This window comes from Tachypleus tridentatus, chromosome 10, assembly GCF_004210375.1.
Source record: "Tachypleus tridentatus isolate NWPU-2018 chromosome 10, ASM421037v1, whole genome shotgun sequence".
NCBI lineage: Eukaryota > Metazoa > Arthropoda > Merostomata > Xiphosura > Limulidae > Tachypleus > Tachypleus tridentatus.
In genome coordinates, this window is record NC_134834.1 from 176,719,999 (window position 1) to 176,745,042 (window position 25,044).

At 32.5% G+C, this 25,044-nt stretch overlaps 1 protein-coding gene across 5 annotated transcripts in view; it reads right to left on the reverse strand.

The window, feature by feature from the left end:
- The window catches only part of LOC143230995 (COMM domain-containing protein 2), a 31,806-nt gene extending 7,026 nt beyond the window's left edge, over positions 1–24,780 (reverse strand). The window contains exons 1-3 of one of the 5 annotated variants that reach the window (XM_076465414.1): positions 24,766–24,780; positions 22,782–22,868; positions 19,530–19,598 (exon numbers count right to left, since the gene is read on the reverse strand). In XM_076465414.1, the coding sequence (XP_076321529.1) occupies positions 19,530–19,577 (48 nt within the window). In that variant the 5' untranslated portion in view covers positions 19,578–19,598; positions 22,782–22,868; positions 24,766–24,780. Of the gene's footprint in view, positions 1–19,529; positions 19,599–22,781; positions 22,869–23,661; positions 23,686–23,732; positions 24,184–24,765 lie in introns of those variants that run through there. The other 4 variants (XM_076465411.1, XM_076465410.1, XM_076465413.1 and 1 more) reach the window with 4 other exon arrangements.
- Positions 24,781–25,044: the final 264 nt, after the last annotated feature.

Below are 25,044 nucleotides of genomic sequence, written 5' to 3' on the forward strand. Positions count from 1 at the left end.
CTGGTATGGGTAGAGAAAGCACTAGTAGAGATTATTTTGTTGTTTTTTAATATCGCGCAAAGCTACTAAAGGGCTATCTGCGCTAGCCGTCCCTAATTTAGTAGCGTGAGACTAGAGGGAAGGCAGCTAGTCATCACCACCCACCGCCAACTTTTGGGCTACTCTTTTACCAACGAGTAGCGGGATTGACTGTAACATATAACACCCTCCACGGCTGAAGGCTGAAAAGGCGAGCATGTTTGGTGCGACGTGAATTTGAGCCTGCGACCCTCAGATTACTAGTCGAACGCCTTAACCCACTTGGCCATGCTAGGCCCACATTGGTCATCGAAGAAGGTCAAAACGTTGTTCGCTTCTCTACTAGTGCTTTCTTTATCATACCAACCGTTTTGCAATATACAAGTTTCTCTACAAATGGGTTTTCTTGTCATCACGGATTAGTTCCAGCATGACCAGGTAGGTTAAGGTGTTCGACCCGTAATCTGAGGATCGCAGGTTCAAATCCCCGTCGCACCAAACATGCTTGCCCTTTCAACCGTAGAGGCGTTATAATGATACGATCAATCCCACTATTAGTTGGTAAAAGAGTAGCCCAAGAGTTGGCAGTGGGAGGTAATGACTAGCTGCCTTCCCTCCAATCTTACACTGCTAAATTAAGGGCGACTAGCGCAAATAGCCTTCGAGTAACGTTGCGCGATATTTCAAATAAACCTGCAAGAAATTAACAGCAAAAATTTCGGTTACTAAATTTAAGAAAAGTAAACAACATATCAATATATATGTGTTTGGAAGTTGTTGAGCGCAAAATTATAAAATGATTTTTTTTTTTCAGTGACAGCTTTTCACTGCAAATATCAAAACTCGATTTTGGGGATTATTTTCTTAACTTACCGCTGAACCACTGGGTGGGTATGACGTCAAAATACAAGTAAGACTTTTTTAAGTGATGAAAACGGAAGGTTTATTTGTGGCAGATATGAGACAACTGGATGACTTAATTTTACCTTTTCTTTAGTTTTTATTAATGAAAATTCATCATCGTCAACGGTCGCTAGAGAAATACATAATTTATTAACAAGATGGTCGTATTAATTCTGAGCTTCAAAAAATAATAGTTTGAAAAATGAACAGGGTCCCGGGCCATATAATATTTCTCCAAGAGTTTTAAAGGATGTTATACATTGGTTATTTTTAACGGAGGCGTTAAAAACAATACAGACGTCACCAACCACACTGAACGTTTTGACCCGTTCCTTTCTTTTTAGGTTACCTACCAGTAATACTTGCTTGCATTGTTTGTTCTCTATGAATGTTACTGTTGTCCCAAGTTGTTATTGTAACTGTTTATTATTAATAAACAATGGTTTTGGTATTGTTTTCTAGGGTGGGGTAGTTGTCCCAGAATGCAGGCAGACACTGACTGGACTCTCTGGCTAAGTCCCTGATTCTCATGAGCCAGATTGCAAACTTAAGTAATATCATTACACCAACAACAGGAAGAGGAATGCATTTCCAGTATCTCTTTCGGTCTTTTCCGCTTGCTTGAAGTTGGTAACCCACTATAGAAACTTTAAAACATAAAAACAGAGTGAAGTCCCTGAACTATTTATTTATTACATAAGCCAATAAAAGGGCAGAGAGAAATTTTAAAAAATTCTGACTACTCTTCATTTACCAAATCTAAATACCTATAAGGATCTGATTTGATTGTTTGTGTAATTATATACATCAGTGGTGGAAACAAATTTTCAAAGCCACTTAACAATTTTGTTGAATAGTCAACGAGATATTATAAGCTATATTTTAATAACACAAAGACCCACTCCCCAGTAGCACAGCAGAAGGTCTGCAAAATCATACTGCTAAAAACCAGTTTTCGATACCAGTGATGGGTAATACTTTCTGCTTAAACAGTAACATTAAGAACAACAAATTTAAAAAGGCAGAAGTGAAACTCGTTGAAAGTTTTAGATTTTGACATCAGACTTTTTACTAATTTCTATAGGTTATAACCACAAGGTTCCACAAAACATTAGTATGATAGTTAAGAATTTATTTATTTCTAGTCGAAAGAACAAATCACTGTGTGTTTTTGTTTCAATCTGTTTTATTTTCAGTGAAGTATTTGGATCTCGGTCAACTGTTGCATGTATTTAATTATTTTGTACAAGTTAGACTTTATTATTATTATTATTGCTTGGGCAGCACAGTTAATGGCGTTATGAACTTGTCGTATAACTTAACACAATGTATAAAACTTGTAGAAATATTTTTAAAAATAAGTATTTAATTTGCTATTATTACATGGACTGGGTATTGAATTATTTTCACCACATAATTTAAAATAACTTATCAACAAAAAACAATAATACAACTGCTGTCAGAAATGAAATTAAGTTGGTGAAAATAAAATTTATGAAATTATTGAGTTAAGGTTTAGAGGAAACAAACAGAACATTAAAGGAAGAACTAGGAATAATGGTACAAAAACATTAACAAAGAAAATTTAAAAAGATCAAGAAAAGGGTTAGGAAAAATGAGTGAAAATTAATTTGAAGAAACAAATAGAAAAATAAAAGACCAAGTGGAATGAAACAGGAATTTAAGAAAGAAGCTGAAAGAATGAGATGTACCATTTGAGGAATTAAAATGGAAAAAAGTATTATAAAAGACTAGTCTGTGAAAACTATCAAAGATGTGTGGAAAAATTACAAGAATAATGTTGAAGAAGTTAGCAAAGCTGTAATGACATAATTATTGATTTCAAAGATGATCTAATGGACATCAGTAATAGAAAAGAACATCTGAAAAATGAATAGTTAAATGAAAGTTGAAGTCACATTTTTTTTCTGCATCAATTTAATTATTACATCCTAAAACAACATATGCCACAAAACTTACTGGTATACATCAGTTACTGCTACTGCTGTGCTTCCAATTACTGAAAAACCATCTACTACTTTAACCATCACATTACAAAGTCAAGTTCCAGAATTTAACTGACCAATTCAATAACTGCTGATGAAGAAATTAATGAACTCTGATGGAGAGGTACCATGGGACCAATACCAAACTCAATTTGAAATCATTTCCCAACTGATTCAATTGAATGGTTAAAAATGAGCCATCACTCTTGCTGTCAATTTAAATAGACCACTTTTAACAATACTAAGCAACCTCCAGCTGAGACATAACAACTACCACACGTTGGTAGCCACATTTTCCAACAGGTTCAGAGTATAACACGAGAAAAAAAATATACAGAGTAATGTTCTGAAAAAGAGTATGAAGAAAGAAGAGATCTTACCCAAACTTACAGATAGTTTGGAAAGAATTCCCCAATTATCTTACTTTGAGCTCCTCATGAAATGATGGATTCATTGGCACACAACCAATTTATAGATGCTGTAGCAAATAAAACTATGATAGTTTTTTTCTATATGTAGAAGATTACATATCATTATTTAACTATACTAAAGCACTGTTTTCTAAGCTTTTGTACATTTATTGGACATGTGGTTAATAATGTCCTGTATATAAAAATACTGTAAAGTTATATTAAATCTTCTAACTCAATGGTTCTTCAACAGTTGTGCAATAGCTCCTTTAAGGAGGTCCATGAAAAGGTTTCATAATTACAGAAAGAAAAAGTTTGAAGATCCCATAGCAAACTCAACACTTAAGAAGTAAAAATGCAAGGAGGCTTTGTACATACTAAGTGGAAAAAACTAAAACTTTCCATTTTATAGCTTTTGAGTTAAATTTGAAAAAATGTATTCTCTACTTCCAATTAAATCAGTTCATTTCCTGATGCAGTTTGCTACTACTGCATACGTTTCAGATGGGATTTTTGTCACTTGTGGTCCTAAGGTCCAAATAAAAAAGCAGAATTAATGATGAACTTAAGGCTAAAGCTGATGGATTTTACACCCAAAATTAAATAATTTTGTTCACAACGACAGACGTGCCCATCCAAGTAGAATGGAAAAATTTGAGTGTGTGATAAATATTATTCCACCTTTATGTGTTTACTTAGTTAAATCATATGTGGTAACCAAGTCTTCCCCTCCTACAAGACAGGTTGACCATCACAAAATAATTTGAAACTCATAGCTCAATTTTATACAAATGTTACTATCTATGCTGATTGATCTTTTTAGAACTTATACATTCTTGAACTTGTTTCTGCATTAACCTTCCTGGTTACAGTCTACAACGTGGGATATAAATTGCACCCTATGTTTTGGGGGAAACTGAAAAAGTAGAACCTACCTCGTGATGGGGATACACCATCTATCAGCCTTAACCTTTGTTTGCCAGTCTCAAATGAAGAAATTCATGAATAATAAAATAATCAAAAGAAATAGAACTTAGGAGAGTGACATGTGGGTGCTCAAGCCCACAATATCCCACATCTCTAACACCTTTCACTGCCTTGTTATAAAGTATGTTTTTTGTGTTGTAATTTAAGTGTTAGGTAGAGGGTGCATGATATTGAAGGAAAAAAATTAATGATGTAAGTCTAGAAAGTTTTAAAAATGTTGAGGTCAGATTTTCTTGTAAATTCAGGAAACAGACTGTAAATACAAGTGGCACTGAAGCATAAACTAATTTCAAGATAGTAGAGTGAATCAGTCAGTTAGAGTCAGTATTTAGCTTTAAACTAGAGGTGAACAATGAATGAATGTTGAATTATTTTTATTTTCAGTCATTCTGTGAAGTATTAGAATTCATATCAGGCAATGAATACATTCAGTTACACGACTGATCTGCCACGAAACTGTACTAGTAAACTGATTTTTCACATCACTTATAGCAGAAATAGTTTGTATTTCCTTAGGCCTATAAGTTGCAACATCAGTGCATAAGTGAACACAGTTTGTAGATACATTAAGGAAGAAATAAACTAATCTGTTTTAATTACATGGACTGATCTCTGAATTACTTTCACAAGATAATTTAAAATAACTCATCTAATGAAAGAACAATATTATAACATGGGTGTCAGAAATGGGATTATTTTGGTGAAAACTTTGAAAATATTCTAAGTTGAACATGAGTTATAATTATGATGACCATGAGGTCAAGAAAGTGATAGCAAAGCATTATTTGAGTGTATGTGCTGATCATATGACTATCCTACACCAACCCCATTGTGCTTTCTATACTAGTGCAGGTAGCTAGCTCCCTCTACCACTCCAGCACAATCCTCACATCTGAGAATTGGCACATACAAACTTAAACACACTGGAAAATCAGTGGGGAGGAAGAGTGAGAAGCGAGTGATAGAAGTACCTATCGAAAATACATTTGCAGTGTTAGAAAATGTTAACTTCCAAAAAGGTCCTACCCTCCACTTACCCACAGCTATAATTAAACATTGGAAAGGTGAAGGAGCTAGTCAAGGCACAAAAACAAATACCCAAGTAGAGAGCGACTTCTTTAAAAAAAAAAAGCAGGTATACCTTATTAAAATACAACACATGCCTGTGGGATATAGCATTACTTCTGGAACAGGTATGATCTTCACCTAGTAAAGAACCTGAGACATGTAGAAGAGAAATGAATAGAATATGTTGGTAGGGCTAGAGGACTGTATATGAATAGGACAAGTGCAGAAAACATCCAGAGGAAGCTCCTTAGGATACAATGTTTCATGCCAAATGTGGTCCAAAGATGAAAACAACATAGAAGCATCTTGCACAAGTTTACAAAATCGATGAGTACAGTCTGTCTGAGACAAAAAATCCAGGGAAAGTGCCTTGTACTTAGAACAAGATGGTGATGTGAGGCCCACCCAAACAAAAACATCTGAGGAAAGCCCCTTGGTATACATTGGACTGGTCAAGTATGGTCCATTTGGGCAGAAAACATCCAGTGTAAGCACCTTGCATAATAAATATAGTACCATAATGTGTGTATAATAATGGACATAACTAAGACATCCCTCTTCTCATCGAGTGAGTACACTCATGAGAAAACCTCAAGAGTTTATCACTCCAACGACTGGGAACTAGAAGTGGCAAAGATCCCCGTGTTCCACTAGAAGAAAGAGGGGAAAGATGCTTTGGATGGATTGAAGGAATGACCCACCTCAGACAGTGCAATGGGTGTTAGCATTTTCCTATTCTGAAAAACAAAAAATAGCAATGGTCAAAATTCCCTATCTGATTTACTTATGAAGTCCTCAGGAGATAATTATAAATACTCCACCAGAAGCTTTACTGATGATCTTACAGAAACACCCAATCTCCACAGTGAGCATTGGAAAGAAGCAGAATAAATGCTTGTAGAAAATGATTCAGTATATCCAACCATGCAACACCTGCTATCAGGTGAAACTCAGAAATGGAAAGGAAAAGAACTTTCTCAAGTGAAACCAAAATGTCAACTTATCCCAACTAAAGATAAACATATTGCACTGATATTGTGCATATAATGTGCAACAAACATATTAGGAGTTGTCTACATTCCCATTTGTACAATCTCCTCCAAAGGACAGTGGAATCGAGCAGCTAAAGACAAAAGTAACATTATGTATTTGGTGTGATGACATATTAAACAGCTAATGATCTGCTATTGACAAGTCAGAATAAGCTAGATGCACCCAACCAGTAAGGGTTAACAGGAGAAAGATCACAAAAAACAGAAGGATTTCAGTGCATAAAAAAGGCAAGAACGGGAGCTCTGAAAGGATTCAGTGCAAGACTATAACAATGAAGGTAAAGGACAGAACAATGAAGACAACTGGAATGGGAGTATAAATGGGAAATAGAAGAAAGAGGAGAGAAGGAAAAACAACCCTCACAAGTAGCAGATGTCATAAGGAGGCAGGAACAACTGAGATAAAGGAGAACATAAGAAGCATGGTAAAGGCTGTGGGAAACATTAATAGAATAAATATCAGAACGACAACAACTACTAGCAAGAGAGATAAGGAAATAGGTCTTAAGGGAAAGGTGGTAACAATGGTTTCAATAGGAGAACAGGCAAGGGCAATTAGAATAACATTGAGATTCCAATCCAGAAGCCTAAGTGGATGGAATGGGCAAACAATACAAAAGTAGTGGAAAAGAATATAAATAACAGGAGAGGAAAAAGATGCAAGAAGTGAAAAGTGTGGGACAGAGTGGCATGATAACTAGAAACAGTGGACACAGATAAACTTTAATAACAAATCCAAGTAAGAAACTGATGGATGGAAAGGGCAGAATCCCCAGGGAATACACCACTAATAAAAAGTAGACCAAGGATACTGATACATGGGCAATGAGAAAGAAAGTATGGATTGGGTAAGCAAAGAAGCTACACAAGTAGGGAATACATGAGAGGAGGCAATGGACCAGACGAAAGCTACATGTGAGCACTAGTTTAGAACTAGTGACATAAACTTCATCCATACTGGAGGGAAAGTCTTCATTCATCACATGAAAATTTGAATTCATAAGTCCACAAGGACTTTGTGGTAAAAAATAACAGTAAAGGAACTACTAAATGACCATGTAATTCCAATTAAAAGCAGAAACTAGAAGAAAAGCAGAAAAAAAAACACAAAAATGTATCAAAATTCACTTGAAGACTAACTGAAAACACACATCTGAACACTGTAGTGCCAATCAAAATGTGCTGTGATGGTACAGAGAGCACAAAGGGATGGGTGGAGAGTGGACACATATATGTAAAAACGGCTGGTTTGGGTTGAGAAAATTGTTTATGTAGAGGAGTGAACAACATTTCGACCTTCTTCGGTCATCGTCAGGTTCACAAAGAAAGAAAGAGGTAACTGACCGATAGCTGACCACGTTTGAAGAGGGTCGTGTAACTGAGTATAGGAATGTAGAGGGCGTACTTAGATGTTTGATTATATTTATTAATATAGGTATAAAGGTGTTCCTTTGTATTGGTTTATTTTAGGCTTGAGTTGTTGTATAAGTAAGACTTCTTTAATTTTGCATTTGTTTATGTTTGTTTCTTTATTTAGTATTTGGGTGTTTTCTATGGTTATGTTGTGTTTATTTGACTTGCAGTGTTCGAAAACGTGTGAAGGTGACTTTTTATGTTCTTTGAATCTGGTTTCCACTTTTCTACTTGTTTCTCCAATATAGAAGTCGTGCAGTTATCATATTGTATTTTATAAATAATGTTGGTGTGGTGTTTGTCAGCGTAGTTTTTACATAGTATAGACCTCAGTTTTGTACCTGGTTTTTGAATAAATTTAGTATTAACTAGAATGTCATATTTTGATTAGTTTTTGCCAAATGTTGGTTATTTTTCTGCTGATGTCAGTAATATATGGTATACAGCAGTATATGGTTTCATGATTTTTTAAATTGTGGGGTATATTTACTTTTGTTAGTTGATTTTGCTTTTTATCTAGGTGTGTGCGTATAATGTTTTCTACGGTTTGTGGAAGAAACTTATTGATGTTGATGAAGTATTTTTTATTTTGACTAATTCATCATTAATTTTATCTGGTGAGCATAGTTTTATGGCTGTGTTTATTTGGTTTTTTAGTATGTTGAGTTTTTGTTTTGTTTCATGTGCTAAGTCTCAAGGAATGTTTTGTCCAGTATGGGTGATTTTTCAGTGGATTTCTGTTTTAAATTGTGTATCGGTTCTTGTAATTTTGAGGTTAAGAAATGATATTTGATTGCTTTCTTACTGTTCACATGTTCACTACATAAACAATTTTCTCAAACCAAACCAGCCATTTTTACATATATATTTCTCTACAAGTGGGTTTTCTCATCATCACCGATTATTATTTCATCAGGGTGGTCACATGATCAACGTATAATGTTGCAATGAAACAAAAATTATAAGGGTATAAAAGGCTGGTACGCTGTCCGTAAGATTTACCAATTACCTAAAGGGCAAATGAAAATCGAGGTAGCTATAGAGTAGGGAGGTAATACTGTTTTGGAATAGGTCTTTCTCTTCATTTACTCAACAAGTTATTCTTTATGAACATTTAAATTTCTGCAAAAAACTGACTTCATTATCACTTCCTTTAACTTTTATAATATGGAGACAAATTAGTCTTACTTCTCATAAAATGAAATCAGCATAAAGTATTTTATATGTGAAAAGCACACTTGTTAAAACACAAATTGTTTGTTTATATTTTTAATTTTGCGCAAAGCAACACGAGGGCTATCTGTACTAGCTGTCCCTAATTTAGTAGTGTAATACTAGAGGGAAGGCATTAAGTCATCACCACTCACCACCAACTCTTGGGCTACTCTTTTACCAACAAATAGTGGGATTGACCCTCACATTATAACACCAGCACAGCTGAAAGGGCGAGCATGTTTGGTGCGATGGGGATTCAAACCCACAACCTTCAGATTACGAGTCGAATGCCTTAACCTACCTGGTCATGCTGGGCCATAAGACAGAAATTAACACATAGTATATTACATGGACAGTATTATAAATTTATTTTGAATTTATGCTACAAGTCAAATTTTTTATCTATATATTTTGTAACTGATATTAATACAATATTTTGATAAGAAAATCAGTTACAGAAAGCTCTAAGGCCACATTACATGTCTTTAAGTATCTGTATATCATTGTGTTGGTATGTATGTTGCACAACAATAAAATAATCTATTTAATAAGCTGATCAAACATCATTTAAACAAAGTTACCTTATGAAGTAAGTTTATCTAGTGTCCTAAGTGGAGCCAATATTCTATTAATGTTCGATTCAACTACACTTCCATTAATTACAATCTCCTGCAAAATCATGTGAGCTTTATCACTGTGAAGAACAAGCTGGAATGTAGTTAAGGTAGATATAAATACTTCAAAACATTTCAACTAATATCATACAGAATAGCCCAGATATGACACACAATAAACAAAATCATTTAAGTTTAATCAACTGAATATACAGGACAACCTGAAAACAAGTGTTATATTTATATTTCTTGCATTAATGCTTGATTTCAATAATAACATTAAATGTGAAAGAATAAGAATGATATATATTTTTAAAAATTATTGGTGTAAACCAAAGTTAAATTTGGACATCAACTTGAATATTCATATGGTGCTTTCTTACTGTATCCTCTTACATGAAACAAATTGTAACTAAAAATCACATATTTACCTCCTTCACAGTATTCTAAGATATCAGTCCAAAGAACAAGACAATGTTGAATATGTATCCTTTTAAAAATACAAAATTATTTGTAATGTGTCAGAGAAAGCACAACAGGCTTACAAAATAAAACAGACTAAAACAAGAGGCAACATGGTGTAAAAACATGAGTAAATCTTGCCACACAAAATAAAGCTTTTAATACAACTCTCTTCTAACTACTACTCCAATGCATGATTAAACCCATTTTGCCATTAATTAAAGATTATGAATTTCTTCTTGTTGAAACCTGCTGAATGTGATATTTCTTGTGAATCAAATTATGATAAACTGACTTCATAAAAAATGCATTCCATGGACCATTGTAAATAGAGGGAAACAGGCATTACTTGTGCAGAAGGATATTAGCTGGAAAACAAAACAATTGAAACTAATATAAATGTATCAACTAGTAGAAATAACCAAGTGGAATTCAAGCTACAAGGAGTAAGTGGCTGAAATTTCAGCTATGAAACATTACTAGTTATATAGAAGGACTGGTTATGAATTCTCCTACAAATAATAACTAGTTTAAACTCTTCCCTTGAGAAATAAGTGATTAGAACTCCTGCTAAAGAAATTTGTAGCATCCAATGCATCATTTAATAAAGAAAATCCTACACATATGAAGCAAACATAAATAACAGTAACAACAGTTTGCATTTCATGATGACTTTTACTACAGATAATGACTACAGAGCTTGAACTTAACTGAATTCTCTACCCTTTGGATGCATGTTTGAATCACATATTTAAAGATAATTACTGTATGTCAATGAGGAAAAAAAATTTCATGTTAGATACATAATTCATGTTGTACAATGAACACTAATAGGAGCCAGAAAAAAGGATACATTTTGTTCACTCTACAAAATCAAAAAAAAAAAAAAATCAGAACATTTGTTACAATACTTAAAATATTTCATAAATACAGAACACTTGTGCATAATTATTCAAAGATTCTATAATATAAGTGGAAAGTATAATTTATACTCTAACCTAATTATTCATTCAATCTGCTCTCTAGTGTCAGAAAAATTAATTCAGCTCAACTGAAGTTATCATGTAGTAAACCTTTTGAAATCTAGCATTTCATATGGCTTAATATTCTGTGGGAACATTGTATGAAAATTGTAATCTTAAAAAATCATGAATTACATATAAATGCTGTATTGAACATTATTAGAACAGAATGTTCAAATGTTATCATTCAATAGGTAAAAATTCCACGACAAAGACTATTCTGCATTTAATTTGAACTATATCTAATACATCTTCATAGCATAAGACAATCTAACTTTCTTTTAAACTGAATGTGTTAAATGTAATAATCTTTAGTTTTCTGTTCTTTCTAATGTTATTATTGTCTATTGCAAGAATCTGTGTGTTAACCGATCATAAAGTTAAGCAGTATTTGTAACATAGTAATGAATAAGTGTTTTGTATCATGTGCCTACAGTTGTATTCACATCCAAATTAAAATACAAGATTTATCTCACATCATACAATAAGACATCACACAATGGGGTATTAATCTAAATTATATCTGTTACAGTATTACAGGAGAAGTAATTCTATACATTATTACATACTACTTCAGCTTCTAAAGTGTTAGTCAAGCAGTTATTACTGTAGCACAACCATGAATCATATAAATGCTTCAGAAATCTAATTAGTACTAAAGATACAGAAATAAAACAATCTTACATGCTTATGATACATAATATCTAATGACCAAGGTGTGCTTATAATAAGCCTTATAAATGAACTCTACATCAGTTAAAATAAACTACTACAGGAATATTATTCATAAGTAATAAATTATATAACTACCTATCAGACTTACAAATATGCTATAATTGCTTAAGGAATTACTTTTACTCTGTTATTAATAATTTGAGATGAGGATATATAATTTTACACAAAGATAAATTGATGTGGGAGAAGAACTTGATATATATTTAAATGTTTCTAAAATCTGACACTTAAATGTACACAACACAACTTGTAAAAATATACAGCACAGAATAATATATAGATTGTTAATCCCAGTTTATAAGAACAATCTGCAAACGTTAATGTAGGGGTGGTACACTGCAAATGGAGCCATGTTACCAAGGGCATCATGTTTAATACCTATATATTAGGCTTGCAGCAAATTCCTAACACTTAAGTGCAACATCCTATAGCAGGAGTGGCCAAACTGTGACTCACAAGCCCCATGCAGCTCTTTGACCTATAATGTGCAGCTTGTGTAAATATGTTGGTTGAGCTACTTTTTGTGTCACAATAAGTATTAAAGGTAAATAAAAAATTTCCAAACTTTATAATTATTTACTTAATATAAACTGAGAGTCCACTGGATTAAAAAGTAAATTTAATGTTCATGGTGAGTAAATATATTTAAGAATTTAAATCCTAATTTTAATGCTAGATTTAAGTTGGGATTAAAGAAATTTCAGATCAGCAAGGATTACAGAGGAATTGTACAGGAGAATCAGTAATGATACAAGCAAGGATTACAGAGGAATTGTGCTGGAGAATCAGTAATCGTACAAGCTGGTGCTGACAATGTTAATTTTAGTGAGTGTGGCTTGCAATCAAATGATTGTGACATGTGCGGCTGTGTTGCAGGCAGCAAAATTAGCAGTGTGTTAGTGTGATACTGGGCACTGTAGAGTTTGGCTGCATTGTGAGTGTTGGACCTTATTGTTTCTTTTCACTTTAATGTTTTAGAAGTGTTTGTGAACATTTTGTGAAGGAAGATGGCATCATCAAATTGTAAGAAGTGAAAGTATGAAGATGAAAACAAATATTTAAGCCAGAGTCGGAGGAAGATTTAGCATTCACCATTAAAGGAGGTAAACATTTGTGTCTTATCTGCAATGTGTTACTAAGTCATTACAAAGCGAGTAACTTGAAACTCCACTATGAAACAAATCATAAAAATGTTTTGTCTGATTATGGAAAAACAAGTTAACTGTGTTAAAATCATCACTAAATAGCCAGCAGACACTGTTGACAACGTTCAATAAGGAAGTTGATACAATGACTGAAACTAGTTTTGTTATATCATAGAATACTGCTCATGCTAAATGCCTATATTCTGATAGTGAATTTGTTAAGAAGAATATAGCTGAAGTTGCTGCACTGTTATATCCAAATAACACAAAACACCAGCTTTATGTCACACAACAGAGAGACATATCTCCCAGATCAGTGCTGATGTTGCAGGCAAAATACAAAATAATTTAAAGAATTCCCTTGCATTCAGCTTAGCCCTTGACGAATCTATAGACATACAAGACAAACCGCAACTGGTGATATTTGTTCATTATGTTTCTTCTGATGTAACTGTGAAAGAAGAGATGTTGAACTTGTGACACTAAAAAAAACAACTTATGGTATTGACATTAAAAATGTGCTTGACAGAGCCTTAACAAATGCTGATAATCTACTGGATAAACTTGTCAGTATTGCAACAGATGGAGCACCTGCAATGGTAGGGTAAAATGTAGGATTAACTGCACTTATGAAAAGTTATCCCAGCTTTATAGAGTTTCTCCCTCTTCACTGCATTATTCATCAGGAACACCTGGCAGCCAGATACTTCAAGTATGAAGATGCTATGAAATTTGTTCTTGAAATTGTCAATTTCATATGCTTAAATGTGAAGACCTATTGATAGTTCAAAAAGTTTATTGAAGAACTGGAGCTTGAAGATAAACCCAGTGATGTCTCTTTCTACTGCATTGTGAGGTGGCTGTCAGCCAGCAGTGTCTTAAATAGGTTTGCAGATCTGTTGGAGCCTATTATCACTTGAAGAAAAGAAAATATTCTATCCTCAACTGGGAAATGATGAATGGATGCAAGATCTAATGTTCCTTACTGATACAATGAAACATCTACAAATTCTCAACTTGATACTCCAGAGGAAGGATAAGATTGTTTCTGACCAAACTCAGAAAATTTTCAGCTTTCAGGATAAAATAACTTTTACAAAGAGATATATTGTCAAGTAACTTCAGTTACTTTCCCAATCTCAAAAGGAGAGTAAATACGTTCCCTGATATAGAAATAAAAGACCACAACCTGGACAGATACAAAGATAAATTAAAAGGACTGCTTGATAATTTCCCAGACAGGTTTGAGGACTTGCAGAAGCTGAAGCCCTGCTTTACCTTTGTTGTAAATCCATTCATGGTTGATGTGATCAATGATGGTTGTCCAAATATTGAATCTCTGGTTACAAAATCTGCTATGGAAATGGAACTAATAAAACAATAGGAGGACCTAGGTTTAAAGATGATCCATAAATCCAATTCTACAACTGAGTTCTGGAAGCAAGTTCCAGAAATAAAATATCCTGAACTGAAGAAAACCAGTGTGTGACTCATCTCAATTTTCAGCACAATATACTGCTGTGAATCACTGTACTCTGTAATGAAGTCTGTGAAGTCGAAGCATCATGCAATCCTTACAAATCAACATCTGATGAAGCTAATTCGTACAGCCTTTACAACATATCAGCCAGAATTTCAATGACTTACAACCAAGATGGAAACTCACAAGACCTCTACTAGCAGTAAATAGCCTGATAATTGTACTAAATGTCTGTTTGTGTCATACAAAATATTATAATAATACTAAAATATTGTAAGGTGGTATCTGATTAAAATATCTCTAATTTTATTGTTTTACATATTTTCCTCCATGTTTTGACCAGATATTTACTGAGACAAATAAATATTATTAAAAATATCTGTTTTTACACCTTTTATTTTTATTTTTGGTAGTCTCATTTAATGTTAATTAAATGCAAGTTTGCATATTTTACTCACATGTTTCCATAGTTCACTACCGTGTTAAATATCCTCAATATAGTTACAAAAATAATCAGTCAGGATTTTGAAAACATTTGGTATATATATGTCTACTTTGTGATTATTGAAACTAATACAAATTAACAGTTTAAAAACTACATACATGAATAAATATTATTACATACATGTATTTCTTAATATTTATATAATTTATGTAAAACAATTTATGTAAAAATCACAATAAAACCATGTGTGTAATATTTGTTCATGTCTTGTGGCTCTCAAACATCTGAAATTTATTGTATGTGGCTATTACATTAAGCAAGTTTGGCCACCCCTGCCTATAGCTAGGCTTGTGACTGAAAGAGTATGTCACATTCCTTTCAAAGAAAAAGTTAACTCTTTCCTAAATTCCTCCACTGAAACTTATAGATGGGTATTTTTGACCCTCACTTTGCCCATCTAAGTTATTCATACCTCACTTAAATACCCTTATAAATTTTTTGACTTTGTGACACTTTCCACCTACACCAATGTGCCTTCTATCCTGGCACTGTATATAAGCATCTCACTCAGATAATGCAACCATGTTTTCAAGACTTACACCATACCAGTCACTAACACTGGCTCTTAGTGGGGAGGGAGGGTGGAAGAGTGTCAGAGGAGGTAAGTATTATTGGAAATACATTTTCAATTTAGGAAAATGTTAACTTCCAAAACATACTCCACTGACACTATAGCTAGAACTCCACTTTAAGAAAATGGAGAGGCCAGTGAGGACATAACCCATACAGAAAGCATCTGCATAGAAAAGGAATGTACAGAAATAACAATGGTACACGGATAAAGTAGCCACTCTACATCCAGCTCAGGTATGTTCTTCACCCTGAAATTAGTTCCTGTATAAAGTGTGGAATAGTACATGAGTAATCATCATTATAAACCAGTCCCAAACATATAGCTGATATTCCAGCACTTGGGGTTGAAATTTAGGAGTCTTGGCCAATTGGACCTGAATGTTATATATATTGATTAATTGGATCCCAATCCGTAGCCTAAAATTATGTGTTCTGAACCACTGGATGAGTTGGAGAGCCTATAAAACTAAAAAGCAGGTGTCAATAGCCCTGGTGGGTACAGTACAGTTGGCCCATTATGTGGATTTGTGCTTAGAAACAAATATAACCTTTAAAACTCATACCAGGTGAAGTGTAACACTTCCTTCAAATCTATTGCTACTTTAATGACATTTATTTGCACAGATCTTCTCCTACATGTTACTATGATTTTAGCAACAACAAATGCCGATAACATATAACAATTTTAAGGTATGCAATGTACTTTATTTAATTTCTAAATAGCTGTGAATTTTTATAAATACTAAACATCTTAGAAATGTTGGTTTACTTGTAAATCAGTGTTTGAGTATCAAAAATGTTTAAGTGCTTATCTACAGTGAGCAACCAATTTTAAAATCAGCATCACTCCATTAACTGAGAATCCTAAATCCACTCCTAATATAACATTACAGCATGTGGCATTAAAGCACTTTAGTACCATACAACACATAGACATGGATCACAAAGCAAGTTTTAGAAGGGTGAAGTTAAAAAAAACATTTTTGGTTTTTATAACTTTAGGTCCTTTTTTTTCTATTATAACAATTTTGTGATTTAGGAGTCCTCTCAGATTTTACAAATACTCACTTAATTCCTTACAACTCTGTATATGTATTTTTAAGTTGTTGTTTTTTTACTTCCTTTTGCATGAGATTATTCTGTTAATAAATAGATAAGCATTCATTTCTTTTGTGTGTACTATAATAGGTTACAATTTTACAAATATACACTTAGTTCCTTTCAACTCTGTATATGTATTTTTAAGTTTTTTGTTTTTTTACTCTCTTTTGCATGAAATTATTATGTTAGTAAATAGATAAGCATTCATTTCTTTTGTGTGTACTATAATAGGTTACAATTATCTGACAGTCAAAGAAGACATTTAAAATGAAAGTGTGATTAAAAATAATGATAATGATATAATTTAATAAAGTGGGAAAACTAACAATTCCAGAATAAAAAAGGAAAACAACAACAACTGTATATTAATAAGTTTACCTGTTCTTTTATACCAAACAATATTAGTTTTTGATCAAATCAAGCTACTTATTTGGAGTAAAACTTAAAAAATAAACTTGTTAATAGGTCAAGCTAATTAAATACGTTTTTTGTACATTCTTACTTACAAAGAATATAATGCATTATTTCATCACTTAAGTCTTTCACTGTTAATGATATTTTCAGGTGTTATCCCAATAATATTGTTCAGGGTTTGGCCATCTTAAGAGATTTAGATTAGTCCAAAATACATAGTGTAAACTAAAAGTACAAAACACTTCTAGAGTAAAAGTATAATAATAAAATTAAAAAGTAATAACACTAGATACATTAGACAGTTTAATCAATACTGTTAATCAAAGTAACAGTAATAAAATAATGGGGTATACCTTACTTACAGAATACACAAACATTACCTATTGGCTTCAAGCATTGTTGTATTTTTTTATTTTATTTTTTGTAAAGTGTAAAATCAGCACCATCTGTCAGTGAACTGTAAGTTATTTTACAAAATATTTCTTATGACGTAATTAATGCAATCTGTTTGTTTGTTATAAACTGTACAGAAAGCTACACAAGAACGACCTTCTGTACTAGCTGTCTCTAATTTAGCAGTGAAAGACTACAGTGAGGGCAGCTAGTCATTACCACCCACCCTCAACTCTTGGTTTACTCTTATACCAATTAACAGTGGGATTAACCATCACATTATAATGTTCCCATGGCTGCAATGGCAAGCATGTTCGATGAGACAAAAATTAAAAACCATAACCAGCAGATTGTGAGTCTAGAGCCCAATCCACATGGTCATGCAAGACCTGAAGTAAAGAAATAAATAACTATAGCTTTTGAAGATACTTATGAATTTCTTAGCTGAAACACTGATTCCACAAAGTTAGTTATCTAAGTTAGACACCCATGTTTGTAACATAACCAATTCCTCAGAAATGAAGATTACATTAATGGCACCATTTTACTAACCAATTATGCTCTTGTGCTGTGATTAACTCAACAGGATATCAGTCAAAAGCTAATGTCAGCAGCTACTTTGATTATTTCTATGACAAAGAGGCCCATGTTTCAGGATGTAAAGGTTTTGAATTGCATCAAAATTACAAAAAAACATCACACATGCCTATGAAATGACCAAGATAAAATGTTGCTTGAATGTACTCACAGTTGCCAAGCTAAAATAATGTGACCAGCATGAGGCAGTACTTCTTTTTTAAGTACTGCACAATTTGATGATATGCAGCAAGCAGCTTAAGATTAACTCTGCCATACTTTGCAAAAGCCTGTTGAAATGAAATTCCAGTACAAGGTAATATTGTGTAATTATATTTGTAAAAACGGCTGGTTTGGGTTGAGAAAAGTTTTACATAGAGGAGCAAACAACATTTCGACCTTCTTTGGTCATCGTCAGGTTCACAAAGAAAGAAAGAGGTAACTGACCAATATCTGACCACATGTTTGAAGAGTGTTGTATAACTGAGTGTAGGAGTATAGAGGATGAGCTTACTTAGATGTTTGATTATATTTATTAATATAGGTATAAAGGTGTTCCTTTCTATTGATTCATTTTGGGCTTGAGTGCATAATTACATCCATATTAATAAGCATAATTGATGATGGAGAAGACAGTTCCAACTGCAATACAGTAGGAAAGTGTGATAGTGTTATTACAAAGTGCAATTAATTGTCACTACAAACAAGAGTCTTGTAGCATTAAAAATATATTGGTGTTAATTGATTCATGAATGTTTTGTTATCAAAGGTAGCAGTACCACTTTCACTTCCTTTACTGGCGTAATCACATAATTTTACTAAAAACTTGAAATTATAAAAGATCAAACTAAATGACGAAGTGCCTAATATTCAAGTAAGACACGTGTTAAAGTGAAAACAAAGATGTTGTAAGTTAGCTTAATAATATTGGTAGTAGTAATATCATTATATTTTGTCTGGGGGTATGAAAATATAGTTTTGTTTTACCAATTATAAAAGGACTATCAAACTAGCACTTAACTACAAATATAGTTGAAAAAAACTTTCATTAACAAATTATCAACCATGTCAAAATACAACATAAGACAGGTAATTAAACAGTTATACTAACAAACTCCAAATAACATTACTAATTATTCACAAATATAGCAATTAGTAAACTAATTAATAATTTTATGTGCTGTGTTGTTTTAAGTAAATTTATCAAATGCCTGCATTGTAACATTTCTCATTAGACAATGTCTTAAAAAAAATACCATTGGATATCATTTGAACACAATTCTGTTGTTATAATTTAACAACTTATTATATGTAAGGTATTACAAATCAGTATATATTTATAACTATAAATGTTTTATGATGATAAAATCTCTACATATGCTGCAATATAACTCATTAGTTACTTTTAAAAAACACCTGAAATAACAATTTTCATACCACCGTGTCAAAGTAGGCATTCAGTCCATCGAAAAACAGTTGAATCATTTCATAAACAGCAAGTTCGTTCTGAAAACACAGTTCACAAAGTCATAATTTATCATACATTTTACATACAAACATTCAAAATAAAAATTAAATCAACATGAAGCTTTGTCATCAAATCAGCTTCAAATAACTTGCACTTGTGTTTCTGAAACAGGGGACAATTGCAATGGAAAATACATACTTTCAAGTGAAAGGTGAGCTGAAAACACTAAGACAATATAAAGCTAAAAGGTTTGTGTTACAAACAGTTTATGACTAGCTTTTGATGGATATCACTCTAACCAAGCAATTAAAAAAGTGAGAAAAAGATCATGTACAAACCTTTTGGCATTTAGATAACCTACTGATATTGAGCTTAAGCTATTTTTTAAGTAAATGTTTGCATAAATTTCAGCAAATGGTGTATTGTAATAAATTTTAAAAACTAATATCAATTATTTTACCGCAACTTCTTGACTCTCACTACTTATCTAAAGTGGCTGAGCTAATTAACGTGTGTCCATTGTTACAGTCAGACAACTTAATGTTTTCTGTTTGTTACATTGTGAGGACTGGGAGTGACAATTTAATATTCACTGGTTAGAACTGTCATCACCAATCCTCCATATATTATTTAGTCAACTAGTACATTTTTCAATATTTACAATACCAGTTTGTTTTAGATACGTTACTTACAATGTTAAATGTTCTACAGTCAGTTGGTCCAAATGACTGATATATTAAACCTCTTACTGTTGTGTCTCACTGAGGTTAAGGTATGAAATGTATTTTACAAGGTGTTTTCAACCTTGTAATCACTGTGCAATGTATTGGTCTATGTTAATTGAGACTGGTTGTGTGAAACTAGACAAAAAAAATGAAATACTTACCATAGTGCTAACATGATCAGTTATTGCCCTTTGAAGATCAATATTGTATATGCTTAACAGCCTATTGTTGCAGCCGATGTTTCCAGCCTGGATTATGCAAAGCAGTTGAACATCTATCCCACAACAGCCACAGTTGTATCAGTTAATGCTATTTTATACTACACATGTTAATAATTTATGAAGTTTGGTTTTCAAACCAATTGTGACTGTTGTGTCTTAGTTTTGTTTATTTAGTTAGTACTACATGAATTAGAACTGACTAAAAAAAACAACTAAGTTCATGATAATATGAAATGTCTCAGTCAGATATCAATAAATATTCTCAGGATATTAGAAACAATGATGTCTCAATGAAATTGCCAAAACTATGGCTTAACTTTTTTTTTTTTTTTTTTCAGCTCTGATATGTTTCTCCTTTCCAAAACTTTAAGGGAAACATTTTTGTATCATAGGCTCTCTTCAAGCATTAACAAGATGGAAAATAATGTAGTGACATAATAAAACATCTGGAAAAAGGATTATTGAATACAAAGATATTTCTATGTCAGTTCAAGAGTTCCAGCATGGGATGCCATTTGCTACCAAATAAGGAATATGAGAACTTAATTGGTGTACGATTTATACCACTACTTCTGTACTACTTGTTGCTAAAGGACCAAATCCAGTTCTGTAAGTTAGCTGGTCAGTTCAACATCAGTCAAAAATTGAGAAATTTAATAAACTATAAAGGAAAAGTACCACAGAAGTCATGCAAAGCTCAGTTTGAAATTGTTTCCAAACTGAACAGATGGAACAGTGAACAACAAGACAACCATCTTTGCCCATTCAAAAGAACCAGTTCTGATACCTTCAAGCTAATGGCCATAGCAACTACCAAGTATTGGTAGCTGCCTTATGCAACAAGTCTAGAGTGGTGCACTAAAAGAAATATCCAGAGCGAAGTTCCAGAACAAGATACAGAGAAAAAAACAACAGATCTTAGCTCAATTTGCAGAAGCTTTGGAAAGGCTTACCTAATTATCTCCTCCTAAACTGATGGATTCATTGGCATGTGACCAATTTAAACATACCATAACAGAAGAGGGTAAGAATTAAGCTGAAAGTGTTTAAAAGCTGTTCTGCAGTTGGCAATAAGTAGAATACATTAAGGAATTAAACATAACATCTCAATGTTATCGATTCATCAGATCAAGAAATATTAAGACATCAACATATATTAATGACAGTTTATGTCTAAAAGGATTAGTTAGATAACAGGTTATATATAACAGTTTGTTTGATTTGTTTTGAATTTTACACAAAGCTACTCAAGGGCTATTTCTTCTAGACATTCCTACTTTTGCAGTGTAAGACTAATCATCACTACCCACTGCCAACTCTTGGGCTACTCTTTTACCAATGAATAGTGGGATTAACCATCACACTACAATGCCCCCACATCTGAGAGGGTGAGCATGTTTGGTGTAATGGGGATTTAAACCCATGACCCTCAGATTACGAGTCTAGTGCCTTAACCACCTGGCCATGTCGGGCCTAGATGTAATAGAGGAAATAAACAACAAAAGAATGTTTCAGGTGTAATACAAATGATGGAAAAAAATACAGTCAGAAGATTTGAAACTACAATAACTAGTTTCAACACATTTATGTATTCTCTTAAGTATTATGCTGCTTTACATCAAGAAAATTGATCAAAGACATCTTTGTGAACACAGAATTATAAATTATTTTAAAGATGTAGATGGTATAAAAGCTGTATAGTTTGGAGTGACATTTGTAGAAACTGAAATTAAGCTGGCTTTTCATTAAGCAACTTTTGGTAATTCTTCTCTACATGTAGTTAACTGTTTTATAAGCAGATTGTAAGTCTTATTGATTTCAAAGTAATTTCATGACCAGAATATCTCACATTGCAAAAAAGGCATAGTTTGTGTTTCCATATTTAAGATGTTTTCTGTATTCAGAAATTATCATGTAAATACTTGGACTGAGGATGACACAAGACTGTATTAAAACAAGTTTCTCCAATTTCAAGCCTGCTTGGTGGTTTCTTCTTTTTACTGTTTTTTTCTCATTAGTTCTTATATCTGTTAACTTATTTTATTACTAATTATAACAACTTTTAAACTCCACTTCTTTTAAAGTATATAAATCAGAAGCATCTGACTTCTTGATATTTCTCTCTTTAATTCTTTATGTCTTATGTAATTCAGAATGACATTATTTCTGATTATATTACTTGATCATAATATTTTGTGTTACACTTTAATTTTTTCCATATATTTCACATATACAGATAGTCAGGTCTATTCTGAAAATATTTCAAATTACCTACCTCTGTTTTATCTGCTCCAACAATGAAAACAAGTGGAAGATACCAACGATACACAATTACTAATCCTTGCACTTCCACAAAAGAACACTATTCATGGAAAAAAAACACATATCCTAACTTAAGAAATTTAATGTTTATTTACTTTTGCATTAAAAACTAACATATATAGTTCAGTGCTATAGTTTTACATCATAATTTCCATAAATAAGCATACTTTCCAATTTGCATATGTAGAAAATCTCATTTTCTAATTAATAGGTTTTAATATCTTTAAGTAAATTTTCTTAAACATCACTCAGCTACATGACTTCACATGAAAACATAAGTTATTTGTATCTACATCTAACATAATAAACTTTGATTCTAGCTTTTATTTTGCAGTATACTTTCATATAACTACTTCATAATTTTCAAAACAAGTACTCACATGAAATTAATAGTAGAAATAAACTGAATGTTCATTTCAAATTACACATAAAGAAATTAAGGAAAACAAAAATATATTAAAATATAACATGATGATGGCTTTGTTTTTAACTTTAAACATTAGAGTTACATTACTATTTAATATTTATTTACATCTTCAAAATATAATCTCAAACTTACTTAAAATTTGTTACTTTTCTGTAGTATGGTTATACCTTTCATATTACTATGGAAGTATATTCCATAAAAACTAACATATGTGTTATTACAGAAGTAACAGTTTAGTTTAATATATTTTACTAGTACCATGTACACCATAATTACCATAAATAACCATAATGGAATAATTAGGGTGTATAAATTACAAACAAATTCTAAATTTCTTCAAAGTGAATGTCTATTGTTGATTGCATAATTTAAATAGACACTAAATATTCTAATAATAGAGATTTACTTTAGTGTTCTTTTCATGACTTGGTTTCTTTTAGGTAAACTGAACGAAATACTTTTTTGTTTTTATCTGACCTTGTTCTCTTTTCTTGCTAAAATCTTTCGAGTAATTTCTACTTCCAAAGTTTTCCTCATACAAATATCTTTGCTTGGAAAAATAAAATAGTGTGAAAAGCAGAGATTTCCTCTGTCGTCACATACAATTAAAAATTTCAGCATTTTTATTTAATATTTATCTATTTAGATAACTGTAAATTTTTAACTGTCTTTTATCGTAGAAAATCGAAATTCATTAAAACGAACAAATGAAAATCGCTCCAGTTTCCAATAGGTCAATAAAAATACTCGCGCGCAAAACTTCGTAATAAGAATAAGGCTCTATGACCTACTAAACTTAGATCTATAGGCACTAGCCGTTATACAAACGTGTCTTCTTTAAGTATTCACTTCAAAATAAAATATCCAAGTTCCAAACCATTCAAAGTAAACATAGACTTATTCAATTATATGATCTATGTATAACAGAGACATCTAGCAAATATTTTGTATTTTAAAAATGTATTATAACGATTTTATATCTCAAGAAAAGACCTGTTATTGAGAGCATCTTTACGTCGTAACCCCGGCTAGTACAGAGGTAAGTCTACGAATCAGAGGTTCGATTCCCCTTTGTGGGCTCGGCAGATAGCCCGATGTGGCTTTGCTGTAAGAGAAACACACACTTTATGTTTGTTTGTTTGTTTGTTTTGGATTTCGCACAAAGCTACTCGAGGGCTATCTGTGCTAGCCGTCCCTAATTTAGCAGTGTAAGACTAGAGGGAAGGCAGCTAGTCATCACCACCCACCGCCAACTCTTGGGATACTCTTTTACCAACGAATAGTGGGATTGACCGTCACATTATACACCCCCACGGCTGGGCACACTTTATGTCGTAAATTTTAAGGAGGTTGCTTACGTAAACACCTTTGAAGTAGTTTGTGTGTTTTCTCATAGCAAAGCCACATCAGTCCACCGATGGAAATCAACTCCTAATTTTAGCGTTGTAAATCCATAGATATGCCGCTGTACAAGCGGGGGAATGTTTGAAGGAAACTCATCTTAATATACTTTTTCAAAACATGTTTGCCGATGTTTTCTTCCTCTTCAGTTCTCCAGTAGCTCAGTGGTATGTTTGTGGACTTAAAATGCTAAAAAGCAGAATTCTATACCCGTAGTGGATAGTGCACACATAGCCCATTGTGTAGCTTTGTCCTTCCTTCAAAATAAAAATTACTTCTCACGCGTCAAAAACATTGTGAACTATTCTGAAACGAAAATCTTATATATTTTTAAAGTGATAACTTATTGTGAATTTATACAAAAATATGGCGTGGAATAATAATCATG